This window comes from Molothrus aeneus, chromosome 2, assembly GCF_037042795.1.
Source record: "Molothrus aeneus isolate 106 chromosome 2, BPBGC_Maene_1.0, whole genome shotgun sequence".
Taxonomy (NCBI): domain Eukaryota; kingdom Metazoa; phylum Chordata; class Aves; order Passeriformes; family Icteridae; genus Molothrus; species Molothrus aeneus.
Window position 1 is genome coordinate 88,728,801 of NC_089647.1, and position 16,224 is coordinate 88,745,024.

General features: G+C 40.1%; 1 protein-coding gene across 4 annotated transcripts in view; it reads right to left on the bottom strand.

Annotated features, from left to right (window-relative positions):
- FHL2 (four and a half LIM domains 2) overlaps positions 1-16,224 on the bottom strand; it is a 37,697-nt gene that overhangs the window by 10,261 nt on the left and 11,212 nt on the right. Inside the window, exons 1-2 of one of the 4 annotated variants that reach the window (XM_066571600.1) lie at positions 13,888-14,003; positions 3,503-3,677 (exon numbers count right to left, since the gene is read on the bottom strand). In XM_066571600.1, coding sequence (XP_066427697.1) covers positions 3,503-3,658 — 156 coding nt within the window. In that variant the 5' untranslated portion in view covers positions 3,659-3,677; positions 13,888-14,003. Of the gene's footprint in view, positions 1-3,502; positions 3,683-13,887; positions 14,080-16,224 lie in introns of those variants that run through there. The other 3 variants (XM_066571599.1, XM_066571601.1, XM_066571602.1) reach the window with 3 other exon arrangements.

Sequence of the window (16,224 nt, forward strand, 5' to 3'; positions counted from 1 at the left end):
CTCTTGAAGAACAGGGTTTCAACTTCTCTGGATGTCAACAGGGACCCAGTAGGAAGAAGGAGATTAGAGAGTTTATTACCAGAACAGTAACTGTATATGTTGTTCATGGCTTTTTTTGCCACAATGGTCTATTCAGAAGGTTGAATGTAGGAAATGAGCTACACCAACTAAATGCTGTGCAGATTTTAGCTACACATACCCTGTAGCAAAACACTGACACAGTAGCTGTATCTCACAATCCACTCATAATTTAATTTGCACATTTCACAGAGAGAGTTTTCACCCCCTTCTGCTTGGCAAGGCCAACTTGTGGACTGCATTAAACACAGGATTAATGTAGATATTTCCTGTATTTGCAATGGTTTCCATACCATAGGATCTGCAAGGAAAGTATTAAAACAGCCAAAGTCAACGAAAAGTAACCCTTCAGCAGTTAAGCAAATGAGTGCAAGATGCATGGATTTCCAGAAATAAGCCTGAAACTGTAGGTGTGGTGAGCATTCACCAGGGACTTAGCCATTAAAATTACAATTTTTTTTCTAGAAAAGTAAATTTCTCCTGTAACCTGTTGGCATATGGATAATGTGTAATAGCTGTGAGAGAAACGACCCTGTATTTTCATGCTGCCTGCTGGTGCCTCCTACCAGTCAGTACATGAAGCTTTTAATTTGTCTGTGGAAGTTTTGTAAGCATCAGCTAGAAGTGTTTACAGTTAATGAAATGGCTTATGCCCAAAGGTGGCATTCAGACATATGTTGTCATTCTGGGATTTTTCTGGTGGCAAAGACTTGTTCTTTTAAAACAAAGAACAAATTAGTTATTACTCTGTTAAGTTTACAGTTACCCATAAACTACTTGAAAAACTAGAAAGATAGTGAAGAAATTTCTCCCCTGTCTTGAATTCAGGGTAAATTTCTCTACAGCATTGTTGTCTTGTGGCCTCTCTGTGCTAAAGCTAATACACAATGTGAAAATTCAGCATCAATTTCATCCTCTCAGAGTCCACTGCTGTCAGAATTTGAGTTATTACAAGTGTCCTCTTCTCAGCACCTGTGCTTTCACTTTGGTGTAACCCTGTCAGTTATAGGAGGTTTGATTGTAATTGGGAGGGTGGGAAAGAAGGAAATTAAGAGTATCTGGTTCTCAGTGTAGCTTTTCTTAGTGAGGAGAAATAATGGTGGCCAAGAACGGACTTGTGAAGGAAAATCTGATGTGAAAACTTTGTGGGACTTTCCAGGTTGTAATGTGGATGTAAGTGTGCACACTGCTGCCAGATGCAGAGGCCTGGATGTGACCTTTTCTCATGACTCTGTCACTCCATTATATTTTTTTATTCCAAATTTTACAGTTTTAGGTTATGCCGAACATACAAACAAATTGGAGCCAATATCGTCCATGCAGTAAACACACTGGTTTCATTCCCAAACATAGTACAATTTATCTTCTTTGTTCAGATGAAAAAGTATTAGTAAAAAGATTTATGTAAAAATGCATATATATAGGTATGTATATGTGTATTCCTTTTTTATTTATATACCTACATATTCATACAGTGTAATGAGGAGAAGCCTGATTTTTTTGGTGACTGTTTCATGGCTGAATTATGCTCAGTCACAGTGCACACACTTCATCTGAAACTTACTTTGTGGCTGAGGCACTTGTAAGGGCTCTCTCAAATGTGTTCTCTAGTGCCTATTACTGTCATTGAAAAACTACTTTAGTTTTCTTGTCAGTGAAAACATTCATAGGATCTCTTTTCCTACCCAAACATGGGTTTTTTTCAGAAAACTTGCAAGAATTTAAGTTTCAACTTTTATCCATCAGAATTTGCTAAAATTGCTCAACAGCTTCAAAAGCTACAGCATAAAGTATGGACAGGCACAAACAGTAGTCACAGAAACAAAAAAAAAGGACATGTTTGTTTCTGGCATGCTTTATAGCTCTTTAAGAAATCTTTATTTACTATCTCTTAGTTGTGTTTTCCACATATAGTTCTGGTTTTTACATAGATAAAATATTCTTAGATTGCAGACAGTGGGGGCTTTTTTTTTTTTTCTATCTGTTATTAGAGCGTGCTTCACTTAAAAGCAAAGAAAAGCAGTATATCGGATAACACCCACACTCCCTAAATACATAAATCTGGGTTGAAAAGTTCAGCCCGATTAATTCCTGAATACTTTGACCAAGATTTGTTGAAGCTGGTCCAAGTTTTTAAATTCTTGACTATCAACACATGGAAATACCTTCTCAGGGGATTAGAAAGTGACCTTAAAACAAAAGCACATTCTGGAACGGGGCAGGAATATTTTGCTTTTTCAGGTCAGGCCAGGCCAGCTGTATCTCATCTCTAACCTGAATATTTATGAGCTGTAGGAAAGCTGGCAATTTTATACCTTCTTACAGATTATTGCCAGTTCTCTCTCTTGATGGTGAAAAATTTTTACCTCTTTAAGGCTTCTGAAAGTGACTTTCCTACTGATTTGCCAATAGGGTGTTGTAGATCAATTTGGAAGGTATGAGACATTTATTTTTTCCAATCTGAGTAAGCATATATTTTTATATCTCTGAAATAGTGATTGGGTGATAGTATCACTAATGGGAATTAGTTTATCTTTGTAGAAGCATGGATCAGCAGTGGGAAATCAAAAATCAGATCTCCTTGGGTCAGTGAAGAATCCTATGGGCATGCAATACAAATTGCAGTTCTACTGCAATCTCATTCTGTCAGTGAAAATCTTGCCCAACTTCGAACAGGCCAATTTTATGCAAGGGGGATGCATATCAGAGGAAGACTTTGGTAGCTGTATAACAGACACTTCACTGGATGGCTCCTCTGTCCTCATTCAGGCAGGCTGAAATTGGCATGAATTCCAGGTTTTTTAATTAATTTAAAAGAAATACAGGTGGTCACAACTATTCTGTACCAGGCAGGTGTTTCCATGTCTTGTAGCAGTGCATAAATCAAGCAAGCAAGGCCTCTGCTCTGTCTATCCCATTCTTTAATTAGACTCCACTATCATCATTCTGTATTTAAAAGGTTATTTTTTCTAACTCTATTTGATTTATTGCTAGCTGGATTTCTGTGACCTCCAAGTTAGCACCCTGAGTGTGTGTCTCTTGATGACCACAGAAGTGTGGTCACAGCAAAGCCAGCAGTGGCTTAGCTCCCTCTGACCCAACAGTAGGCACAACCAGCTTCTGTCACCCTTTTAGATCCCAGCTGGCCCTGAGGAAAGGTTCACCCAATGAATTAAAGAGGATTTCTTACATCAGAGCATCAGATCATTCTGTGGTTTATAGGAGTGGATTTCTATTACCATGCTGCATAAAGAAAGGTTTGCCAAGTGAAACAATAGAAAACAGATACAGGGGTCCAGAAAACATGCTCTCCCATCAAAAGAAACCCCTGTGTAGCTGTTAGGCTGGATCCTTCCAGATCTCAGAGCTCTGTACCCAGGCTGCTCTCTCAAGATTTCTGTAACAAGACACAAATCTGACATACCTTGCAGTCAGCACCAATAGGTTTTTTGCATTCCTCACAGGTGTTGGAATAAAGATTTTCATAACATTTCACACAGTAGGGGCTGTCCTCCTTCAGGATGTACTTCTTACCAAATAGAGACTCTTTGCAGTAGTGGCAATCAAAGCGTTCAGTCATGTTGGTGTCTGGAGTCCAGCTATCCTGCCACATGGAACAGGCACATGTCAGACTGAGCTACACTTGACCCAATGCCCCAAGAAAGGTTTATCAATTCTTGTTTTTCACATTGTACCTCAGTTTCAATCCGACTTTCAGTCAAATAAATGAACACAGTAGGAAAAAATTGTGCTATAAATTTTGCAGTGCAGCCCATCTAAATCTGTTGATCCATCTTTGGCCAGACCTAGTGCTAGAGATGAGAGGAGGGATTAAACCCCGAGTGTGAAGAATTCTTGTGGGATTTGTAAATGGAATTTGACCTATAGGTCTGCAACAAGAAGGAGTTTCTCTAGGGGATGGAGGGAGTCAAGTCCATTAAGAGCCAGCTAATCTTCCTTCAGAAGCAACATCTCCTACATAAGGCAAGGGAAAGGTTTACATTGCGCGTAGTCTTGAGTCATGCACAGACTATCAGGCACCACATGAGCTTCTGCACCTTCCTTCTCTACATTCTCAGTAGGCCAGTGTCTGGCAATCATTCCCCCACAGGCAGATACCAACCCTCTATCTCTGCTCGTGCATGGGGCTATGGGGGTGGAAGGTGTAGGATCGGTGACTGTGTATCTGATTCTCCTCTGATGCACCTGAAGAAGTTCTCCAATAGCTGTAGTGTATTGGGACACAAATGGGAGCTGGCTCCTGGGTGTTCTGGCTCAGACAAATGTAAAAAAATTATTATGGAAGGGAAAAATCAAGTAGAAGAAACTGTATATGATGTTTCGGCTTGTCTGAATTAAGTGCAATTGATGTTTGCTCCTCAAGTTTTGTTACGTCTCTATAATTTTCTGGATGCACACACAAGCAAAGATGACACAAATGCCTTTGATGAATATTTATTATTGCCTGGGACAATTTATTTTGGATTTCATCACAGTCATCACCTTCTTTCTTAACCTGAGGCTTGCAGCATGTGGTGCACCTGAAATCTGGAGGGTACAGCTGGAGGAGGGCATAGCTGCCTAAGCTGCCTGCTTAGGAAAGGGAATTTCCCAAGCAGAAAGTACATGCCACCTGGACTGCATGATCTTAGCTGCCTGCCAGGCTGCATCTCCTCTTTAAGGCACATCTGATCTATAAATCCTTAAATGTTTTGAGTACTAATAGCTTAAGTGGCTACCTCTGTCTTTCATGCACAAGTGACATTTACAGCATCAGCAGTCCTTTTGCCAACTTCAGCTCTCAGTTTTAAACAAAATGTTACTTGCTTAGTGTTCTTGGCAGAGGTTGCTGATTTCTGGAGTTTGTCCTCTCCCTCTGGCAGTGGGAGCCACCCATAGGGCATTCTGAAATCCTGAGTCCTCCCCCAGGATTTCAGTTTTTATTATTATCTTTCATTCTGTCTATCTGGGATGTGTCTATCAAGGTTTTAGGGCTGTCTGAATGGACAATTTTTTTTAAATGGCCAATCCACTGCTGAATTTTGTGGTGACTAGCACAGACTGAGGGGTGAGTGTGTGAAGTAGGTAAGTGATGTTTCCACTGCTGGAAAGTCTTATGAATTCCAAGTAACTACTAAAGAAGAGAGACAAACTAGCAAGTCCCAAAATGTGCCTAGAGGAGGAAGCACAAATCCTGGCAGCTGATCTTCTGTGCTTCTGACAACCCAGGACTAGCAGGACAACCCCTTTGGCCTGCAAAATGGTCTGGGAACTAAGTAACTTTCTTATCCCAGAGGGGAACTGGGAGTATGTAGGGTGCTCTTTGTCCTTAAGGAGCAGAGAGGCTCAAAGGACTGATAAGAACACAGAAAGTAAGATGTGCTGGAGAGAGAAGTGCAATGACCACCCAAAGCTCCCCTGTAGCCCATTTCCAGCAGCAGCAGCTAGCAATGGAAGTATAGGGCAGGAGAACAAGGGCAATACAAAGGGACATTTCCTTAACAATTGCTTCCAGCAAGTTAGTCTTCTCTTGAAATACACCTGCAGTCTTTACCATTTAGTAGATGATAATGGATTTTCCTCTCTGTTTTGAGCCTGTTTACACCCCTAACCTACATAATAGGTTTGGATTTTCCCAGGAAAGAACTAGTCAGGACTTAATTTCCTCCTGGAGTAATCTCAGCAAAATGGAGTCAGACCAATGTACGCTGAGTTATATGTGTAGATGTATGACTAAGTCTGAGAGGAGTGATAGCTTTTGTTCAAATGGTCTGTATTTAGGACAAAAATCTGTACTTTTTACTTGACTATATTAGGTTTTTTTTTCCAAATGATAGGATTTTGTTGCCCATTTAATGTGCATTATTGCTAAGTTAAAATGTGAGCAGGAACCACTTAGGAACTTGCATTTGTCACCCTTCTTCAGAATTATTTCTTTTCTAACCCTGATTTAAAAGTAGATGTGAGATACTGAAGAGTGAAAAATTTCTCTTGATGTGTAAAAGCAAAAACTATAGAGTGTGATTCCTTTACAAGTTTATACAATTTCATCCAAAGCTGCTAAATGTAAAATATAGAAGTGCTTTGTGATTGGAAGGACTGTTCCCTTAGAAGTGGGCATTCCTGTCTCTTGGTCACAGGACTTCCCCTCTTGAGTGCTGTATTGTCTTCTGGGTGCATTTCACTGGAGCAGAGGCAAGCATCATGTAATAGATGTATTTAAGAATTGATATAATAATGTAATAATTGAACAATTCAAAATAATTCAGCAATTATTTAATACTTGGTGCCATGATTTCAGAAAATACCTGGGCACAGCCTGCAATCCTGAAAGAGATCTAGTTTTGTTAAATGTATTCTAAGATTGTCCCAGGGGATTGTCCCCCTCACCCTGAGCAGGGAGAGGCAGTCCTCATTTCTACATCTCAGATTGAGGGATGAACTCTGCTCTATGAAGACAATACAGGGACAGCTCTGGATGAGATTTAAGGAACAGCTCTAGAGATTTGGGAAATTGAAAGACAAGATCTGCATTTTGGCTTTAGTTATGTGAATCTTTTATTGGATCTGGGACCAATTTTGGATCCAATGTCTTTTAAAGTTAGGAATTCAGGTTCGTGTGGTTTCATTCAGTAAGCTGGAATTAAGGTCGAAGCATCCCAAAATTCTGGGCTATTTAAATCCAGGTCTTGGACTGAATCTCATGATCTACTATGTGCTATTTCGAGCATATTGTACAGAGTTTTTTCCTACTCCAGAGAGAATTAAGTGTGAGGTAATAATGGGTCCTATCTACTAAACACTAGAAGGAGTTTCAAACAAATAATTTCACTGTTGTCTTACCATCAAGGAACGTGAAATTGTACTGAGCAGTATTTTTGCCTGTCACTTTGTACACATGGTCCTTTACATTGCCACTCCATTAATTCCTGTTATATAAAATCCCCTCATGTTTAGCTTAGTGTAAGCTATATGCACTGTTTTGGACTTTAGGGGAAAAAAACCAAAACAGGAGACTTGCACAGCTGTGGATGGACACAAATTGCAATTCAACCTCCTTGCCATTGATCTATTTCTTTCTCTTATGTTTGATACTTGTTGACCATAAAGTGTTGTGGGACAGAGGCTCATCATTATTACAGCTCCTTGTGGTTAAAGATCTTTAGATTTTATTACTGTAGTCATTCTATACTTAAACTTTTTCAGATTGCTCTCAACATAATCATGATGAAGAAATTGATTTTTTTTCTGCCATTCAGTCTCCCTCCTACAGCATCAGACATAGCAAGTACATCTCCAAAAGAAAAAGAGCTTTCTGTTGCCTGCCCAAAAGAGAAGCTGCAGCTTATGCCAAATGTTAGTACTACCCACACTCTGTCTCACAGGAAGAAAGAATTGGCAGAAAAATTAACAAAAAGTTAGTAGACTGACTCAAAATCTATGCTTCTTTCCTCTTCTTTCCCTGTTTGCTCAGTCTCATTTTACTGGCAGTAATTCCTAAAGTTGTCATATTACTGCATAAATATTAGGGCTCATCATGTCATTAAGAAATTATCCAGCGTTCCCCCATCCCCTGACACTACTGACTAGTGAAAAAGCAGACCTTGCCTGCTTCTTCAGCTGTGTCTGCAAGCCTAATAAAAGCTGTTGTGTCCATCTCTCATTTCAACTTTTCCTAGGGGGTGTTGAGCACTGAGAGATGTATCTGCACACACACAAGAGAGAGAAAGAGGCCAAGGGGAACTATCTAAACCATGTAGGAGTTGTTTAGTTTATTCAGTGAAGTTCTGACCTCTTGTTGTAACAACATCTGGAGACAGAGAATTAAGCCCCTGTAGATAGATGCCAAAGGGGGGCTTGCTGCTGACTGAATTAGGTGAGCAGTGCTGGGGCTTTCTCTCCCCATGCCCCTGGATCAGTATGTTGTATAACCACCTGCATAGGAAACAAAAGGTCTTCCTTCAAGATGTACAGGCATTTCTCCCACCTGACTATTTTTCCAGAAGATCAGTACACATGGAGAATTTTCTGTTTATTTCTCTTCCCCTGAGGAAGGAAGATTTGTGTCTGGCAACTCCAGTGACATGAGCCATGCAGGTTTGGAGCATTTGGAAACAATTTATGATAATGCTCCAAAGGCTAAAATGAAAAGATTTATTTACAACCATGAACTGACAGTTCAAACTATGCTGGTCTTTCTGGCAAGAGGTGATTTTTTTTCCTTGCAACTTAGCTGCTCTTACCACATTCATTATCTATCATCTTGTTGCAGCAACAGGAAAACACTCTTGGAAGACCTAAGCATCTTTCCAAACCAGACCATAAGGCCATGCAAGGGGAAAAGAGGGAAACCTAATTGTATTTATTTTTAATTTACTTTAGAAAAATAAGGAATGGCCATTTTCTCTTCATCAAAAACCAGGAAATTTGGTTTAATATTTGAAAATTATAGTAATAATAACAACATAAAATAATAAAAAATTGACCCAGAGTAAAATATCCCAGTCATGAATTTAGATGCTAAATTTTAAAAGCTATTTAAAGAAAAAAGTTTCCTTTTTAATAAAGTTACCTTGCAATATTCTTCAAAATTACATTTGGATTTTTCCAAGAACTCACCTTCCTTGGAAATGGCTGACTTATTTTGTGTATGGTATAACATTCTGATATATTTTTTACAGTTTTTTTAAATCTCTGCTGTGCAATTTTCTGACCAGACAGACTGCATTAACATATGCAGATAACCAAAGCATACCTGGTTCCTGTCTGGATTGCACAGTCAGCCTGTCATGAACAGGAAAGTGGACAGTGTGCTGGGTAAGATTGTATTCCTTAGCAGAATATAAATAATTTAAAAAAATGAAATAGAAAATGTTTATTGTGTGGCAAGGCTCCTCATGCATCTGGCTAAAGTAATCCCAGTTACAGCAGTGGAGAAGGAACTCACCACTTGTGGTTCCTGTGTGGTTTATTGTGTTTGGCAGTCAATAAAGGTCTGCTCCAGTCTAGAGCCACTCCAGCAGTGGTAGAGCAAGAGCCAGCAGTAATATCTACAAATGCCACAGAAGAACTGAGCACTGACACTTTGAAATTGTACCCCACAGATTTTGCTCTATGGTTATCTCAGGCTGATTCTGAAATGACTGAGGGTCCCTGGTCTCACCCATATTCCTGCACACAATTCAGTTACAAAAGAAGAGTGTTGAAATAACATGGAACATTATTTAAATCTGCCATAGCAAGGAGGAGCACAGTTCAAGTGGAAAGGCTTGCTTTTATTTTCTATTTTAAAGCCTTTTGAAATTGCTGTCCTCCTTCTTTCTCTTGCAAAATAAGCAAATGCTTGTTCAGAGGAAAGGTCAAGTACTTGATCCTGCTTAAGCATAAAAATTTATATTTCTAATAACAACATTTAAGATAACAGAAAATTATAGTGGAGAAAACCAGTATAAGATTAATAAACCTTTTTATTATTTCTGGCACTATCCTGAAAGAATAGTGTACAAGCTAAATGTCTGCAGACATTAAACTCTAACAAAGGTTTGTTTTTCCAGAAAAGCATTGCTTTCTCTTATTGTCAGGAACACTGCTAATCTCAGAGAAATTAGACTTCAAGATAAAAATACCCAGAAATGCCATGTGCTACCATGCAGTCATGTTTCCAAATTTTTCTGTATTTTTTAAATCCTCCTTACTACTACCCAGGGCACAAAACCAGAACAATGTCCCAAATAGCCTGTGCTTCCCTCTTTAAAGAAAGGATAGAAGAAAAATTGGGATGATTCTGTGGAAGAAGAATGCTTTGGTTTTTGTTCTATCCTCTAGCAGCACAGCTCTGATTCTGTTTACTGAGGTAAGACCACAAAGCCCCTTGTGTCTGGTTTGGGGGACCAGTTAATGCACATCTTACAGCTGCTGGATAAAACTGCTGGATAAAACTGCTGTGGCACTGAATGCCTCAGGGCTGTGAGGTACCCAAACTTCCCTGCCCAGCCAGAATGCCTGTGGCCTTCCAAAATGTGACAAAGGAGACTACATAAACCTTGGGGCACCCATTCAGCTGGGCATCTTAGCAAACCAGATCAATTGCACCTGCATGAAACCAGTTAGGCCCAGTTTGGGGGGGTTGTGGCTGAAGACTGTGTCCAGTCCAGTCCAGCCAGGACACAGAGAGCAAAACTGGACACAGAGAGCAAAACTGGACACAGAGAGCAAAGAGAGCATCTACTAAGATTGAGACAAAGTACTTGTGGTGTGTGAGAGGTACAGAAGAAAGCACAAAGACATAGAGAGTCTGATGAAATGGACATAGGAAATCTTTTTGTGGGCAAGATTATTTCCAGCTGAAGAAGGAAGATGTTGAATCCACCATGGAGAGCTGCATGGCATAGTAGGAGAAGGTGGAATTCTTCAAAGGCGAGATCCTGGTCTCTGAAGACACTTCTGCTCTAAATCTCAAGGGTGCTTCAGAGCAATGACAAAACACATCTATGTAAATGATTGCAGGTATTTCATGGCTTTATGCAATTTGCTGTTTTTATTATGCAAGATGAAGTGAAGAAACAGTGCTGGGTTCTGAGCCCTTACATTTATGCTTGCTGAGGGTCTAGAACTAACACCATCAGAGTGATACCTTAGAACTTTCTCTGCAGTGGTGGATATATTTGAAACTTTAAATTCAGGAATTTTCTATGAAAGGGAATGGTGAATATGGTGAATATGTCAGTGTTATGCTCACCTGCATTCCTCCTATGGCATATCATTATATGTACAATAACCATTCAGTATCCTAGTTGATATAATTCAGTATAATATAGAAGGGTATGTGAAAAGGAACAAAATTAACTTTATCACCTGGCATGGGTATTTTGATGTTCATGCTTAGGAGAAGGCTCTACTGGTTTATAATCAAATTCTGTCTATATATAGCTAATTAATATTGTTGAAATGTTAATGCTTCAGTGGCTGTCAATGTATCCAAGATTTATTTTCATGAAACCTGTCATTACCCTGCCATTTCACATTCTCACTTGTGGTGAATCTGCATCACAAATAACTGTGCATATGTAAATGAAATATTAAAACTACACCATTAGAATTAATCAGTCTAAAAATGCAAATTATGAGATTCCCCCAGTCTCTGAAGCAGTACCCAAGTGAGGGAAGATGATTGCCTACAACACTACACCATTCAGAGTTTGTCCAGAGATGCTCAGGACAGATTTACCCATCAGAGAAACATGGATAAGACTTAGACCTGAATGTTCCTGGTCCCTGGGGATCCTGAAAGACTGTGAGCATGCTGGCCAGCAGCAATAGGAATTGCTTGTGGCTGATGGTGTTAACACTTAGCTGACCTTCCCTTAACTCTGAATATCCTGGCCCCTGTGAGATGAGGTAAGGCAGGGAGGTGAGGACACCAGCAGGTAACACATTGCTTGGCTCTGAGGCTCAGAGCTCAGTGTCCTGGAGAACTAAGCCAGGGGTCTCTTGTGAATATAGGTCTTTGCAGCCCTCCTCATCCCTTTGTTTTGGAATGAAAGTTTGAATTTGAAGTGCAGTGCAGCAGAAACTGTCATTAGCCCTTACAATTATAGGAGTTGTACTTTGTCACCAATGTTTTGAGGTTGTTTTCTTTTTTTGGCTTCTGACATTCAAAGCATGATGGAATCCTGGCAGGCTGTGTTGTGTGTGATCAAAGGAGTTATCTGATCTCTTTACTAATGCAAGGTGTGCCATCTGGGAGAGCTGATGCCTGTATGGACAGGAAATATGTGATTTCAGGGAAAGTGCTATCCCTGGACTTCTCTAAGGAGTGGGAAACAGATCATTATTTGCTCTTGAGCTCTTCAGTTGAGAATCATCAGTACATGCTCTGTGTGGTAGGAACTTCACATGGACAAACAGTATCTGACACAATATAGCCACTGCTGGGAGATAACAGTGATTTCACAAAAACTAATAGTATTTTCCTGTAAATCCAAACCACCTGGAAGTGACTATTTGGTGCTTGCATATGTAGCACTGCCGCTTTCTGTGGGAGCACATTTGGCAGAATGGTGAGAACCAAAATTATCTGTATTTTATCCCAGCACTTTTGCCATCTTGGGCTTTTCCAAAAGACCACAAGAAGTGGTTCACCCCCTAGCCTCAGGTGTGCTAGTTAGATGTAGATGTCAGCTGGGAACCCAAGGTAACTTTTACAAATTTGATTCCTCAACAACATCATTTTATATCTTTTCAGCTGCCCCACTCACCTCAACCACATGTTAGTTCACAAGCCAGAGGTCATTTTACCCTATGGCAAGGGTAAAAGACAGTTTTATTGGTTCTCTGATCAGATTTTGATAGTAATGCTAGGCTGTGTCAGGAACTGAGTTTTCAATACAGCAACTCATATCCTTTTAAAAATATTTCTCCATATGTCACCAAGAATTGGTAAGGTTTTATTGAAAAAGAGCAACTCTTAGAATCCATCCTTTACCAGTTATGTCTACAGGTGCACAAAACAGACCTAAATTTTTGTAAAATAAACAAACACATGGGGGCTTTTTGGGGTTGTTTTTTTATTTTTTTGCCTTCCATATCCAAATGCCTGAAGCAATCATGTTCAAAGTTTACCATCTGGCTGATAAAAGGCACAGAAGATTTTGCCCAGAAACCTGTGAGTCCAATAAATTTATGAACTGATGAAAATAGGGTTCACAGCAGAAACCCAGAGACAACCATAATTGAAGCATTCTTTCACATTTAATGAATTTATGTATCTAATAACATAGATGGGACCAACAGATAGATGTTGGTCCCTTTTAGAACAATTCCTGTTCAAGACAACATATAAATACGCATAACCATCAATAAATGTTACAGATACTGACCCTGACAATCTCCATGTCAATTAGCAATCTTAGTTAATATACCTCTAGATTGGAGTCAGGGGAGTGGTAATTACAGACTGACTTGCTGGTATCTATCTTTTTATGACATTTGCTGTACTCAGCAAAGCTGTGTGTCTCCATACAGAGCAAAGCTGGAATATGCAGGTATTTGGTCAACTAAATAAAAGCCGTATCCCTTGGGGGAAGTCAAAAGTTTGGAACAGCCATCAATGCAGACAAAAGTTAGTATTTCCTTTATTACATACACAGAGAAATCCACGTTAGTATACAGTAAGGACTGGGTTATTGTGGCTGCGCATACATGCACACAGAGAGAAGCACAAAAAGAAGGAATGCAGAGCTAATAATTGGGATTTGTATTCTAATTTATTCTCTCCACATAAAAAGAAGAAATACAATGCTGATGGCTACCTGTTTTTCCCATACACAATCTATCCACGCTGTTTGCCTGCAAAGAGGAGAGGCTACCTTTGTTTCATGTGCATCTGCTCTTGCTACAGTACCAAAATGCTCCTTTGTTGAACCCGGCAGCAGGAGTGCACGGAGGTGTAAGGAATCTAAGACCCCATCTTCTACTTTTTATCACCTCCCCGGTGGATTACACACGCAGCACAATACAGTCATTAAAAATAGTTACACATGAAAAGACCCAGTGCCTCATCAGCTCGCTGATGTGTCACTTTACTGACGGACATGCAGCAGTAATTGCTGCCATAAGAAATTTGTCTTTTTGTCCTCTTAACACCCCTGCCCGTGCACTCAGGAGAAAGGGGGACCGGCAATCTCTCTCCTCGCATCCTTCCCCAATAATCCACGGGGATATTGAACAACCCTCTCCTCCTCTCTGCACCCTTTGTTTAAAGCGACACCTCCAAAGATGTGTTCGGGGAAAAAAGGGATATTTACTTACAGAGCAGTAGCGGGCAGTTAATGCCACCTCCTGGACCGGGGACAGGGGGTCACATCCATTAACAAAAGTGCCAAGAGCACTCTGGCCTGCCCGCAGCCGAGAGCTGTGCAGCCAGCTGGGGCTTTCGAAGAGCTGCCTGCAAAGAGCGGCTCCGCCGAGTGCAGCTCTGCAGTCAGCGAGTGTGGAAAGAGGCTGCTGCCTTCCCCAGCCTAGTGAAACCCCTCGCTATCATTTTACCATATAAGGAGACAAAAGCATCGGAGACTCTCATTCTTTGAGGCGCTCTGCAGCTGGCATTCGACACGTTCTCTATTCCAAGGGTGTCAATACTTCCCCCTCCTAAACATCTTGTCTTTCTTGGCCCCCTTCCTAAAATAAGGCTCCCTCTCCCCTCCTCCAGCCTTTGTTTCTCTAAACCCCTGATGCTTATTAATAACACAGCTTTGCTAAATCCGAGAGTTCGCTCTTTGCAGAAGGAGAGGTTTTACAGCAACTCAAGCCCCAACATTTGTAAGGCTCTTCACCTGGCTGAGATAATAAAATCCTTGGTTAAAATCAATATGAGGCTTTATTTGCTTTGGTCATTTTGCCTGCTGAATGTCTTGCCAAAGAAGAGTGAAACAACCTGTCTCTCTTCTTCTTTGTGGAGAGATGCACATTTTTACAAAGACCACGTGTGCAGGCATTTCTTTATGAGCATTCAGACCCCAGTCTAATTTCTCTCCACCCTTCTTTCTTGCCAAGCTTCCCCATAATCAGGAGGAAAATGAACAAAAGCAGGGGAAATCAATGAAACCAAAACCAACCATCTTTTTCTAAGAGAAAGCCAAAGGAACAGATTGTCTCAGCACATGCTCAGTACCCAGTTGAGAGCCTTGCCAGTGTGCACATGGTAAGAAGAGGGGGAACTATTAATCCTACTATATCAGGAACTACTTTTTCTGCTACAAAATCCATTTTCATTTATCAGCCACTCTAGCAGAGACACATTCTGCCAATCAAAACAATGAGGGTCCTGGGAAACCTCCCAGAGGGGAGAATTTGGATCAGAAGCAAAGGGAGAGCTGCTCTCTGCAGCTTGAGGGGTAGGCTGGGGAGGCATTTCAGGGTAATTCTTCAGTAACGACGGGCGCTTGCCAAAGGGAGGTGCTTTAATATGAATGCTTTCAACCTTAAGGGAAACCAGAAGGATAAATATGTAAAGCCCATTGTCCCAAGAGAGCCTTGCTGTTGTTTTGCATGCAGAAGATGCCAGGCAGTCCAGTGTTGGCTGCTTGGTTCTGGCATGTGCCTGAGCAGTGGTGTAGACATGCACATGGGTTAGATCACAGTTTCTCCTGCAAGACAAACTTGTGCCAGAACTCTGCCCTGTACTTGCTGTCCTCTTATGCACCCAAATGTAGTCAGATTTGGAATGGGGGTGAAATGTGTTAGTTGGCCTCAGTGTTACTCCAAATCTAGAAAAGCAATGGTTTTAAAATGGTGGGGAAGGGCCATTCCTAGTTCTTCTATCAGAAGCTAACTCTCCTTTACAGATGTGAGTTATTTTGATGATCAGCAATGATCTGGTTGTCAGTTGATCCAGCCTTTGCTGTTGAGTTTTCAACACAGGCTGACAATGGGCATACAGGATTAAGGATGCCATGGCAATTAAATCTGATTTAAATCAAAGCTGCTGCACTCCAGGGGAGTCCCTGACTCTTCCCTTGAATTTGCAGTGGCACTGTAAAATGAATTAAACCAGGGTGTGAAAAATTGTCATTGAATCCATGAGCTACCTTGGAGCTGCTCCTATATCCTGGGAGAGCTACTGGTTGGGTTTCCAGCCCCATCAGTGAGTTCCTGGATGCCCTTGGACAGCAGATTTCATCTCTCTGTTTGTTAGCTTCACAAAGAAATATATATTTAATTAATATATATATTATAACATATAATAGTATATTATATATTATTATATATAATAGTATATATAAAATATGTATTATGATATATAATATATATTATATTATATATAATATATATTATGTATATAATATATATTTACACAAATAAATATATATTTTTATAAATATATATTTAAATAATATATATATTATTTATATCTGTAAATATAAAGCTTAGGGCAGCCAAACACATGTGGAAGTTGCTAGGAAATTTACAAAGGACTAGCTAGAGGATAAATATAATAGGAGCAATAGTTTCTCTCTTTTAGGTTAAACTATTGCATAGTGGCAACAATAATAATTTATTTCCATCTTAGTTTCTGTTCTTACCTCAGCTCTGATTTAGTAGTGCACATAAAAAAGGGAAAAGGCCTTCAAGGTAATTAGAATTGGG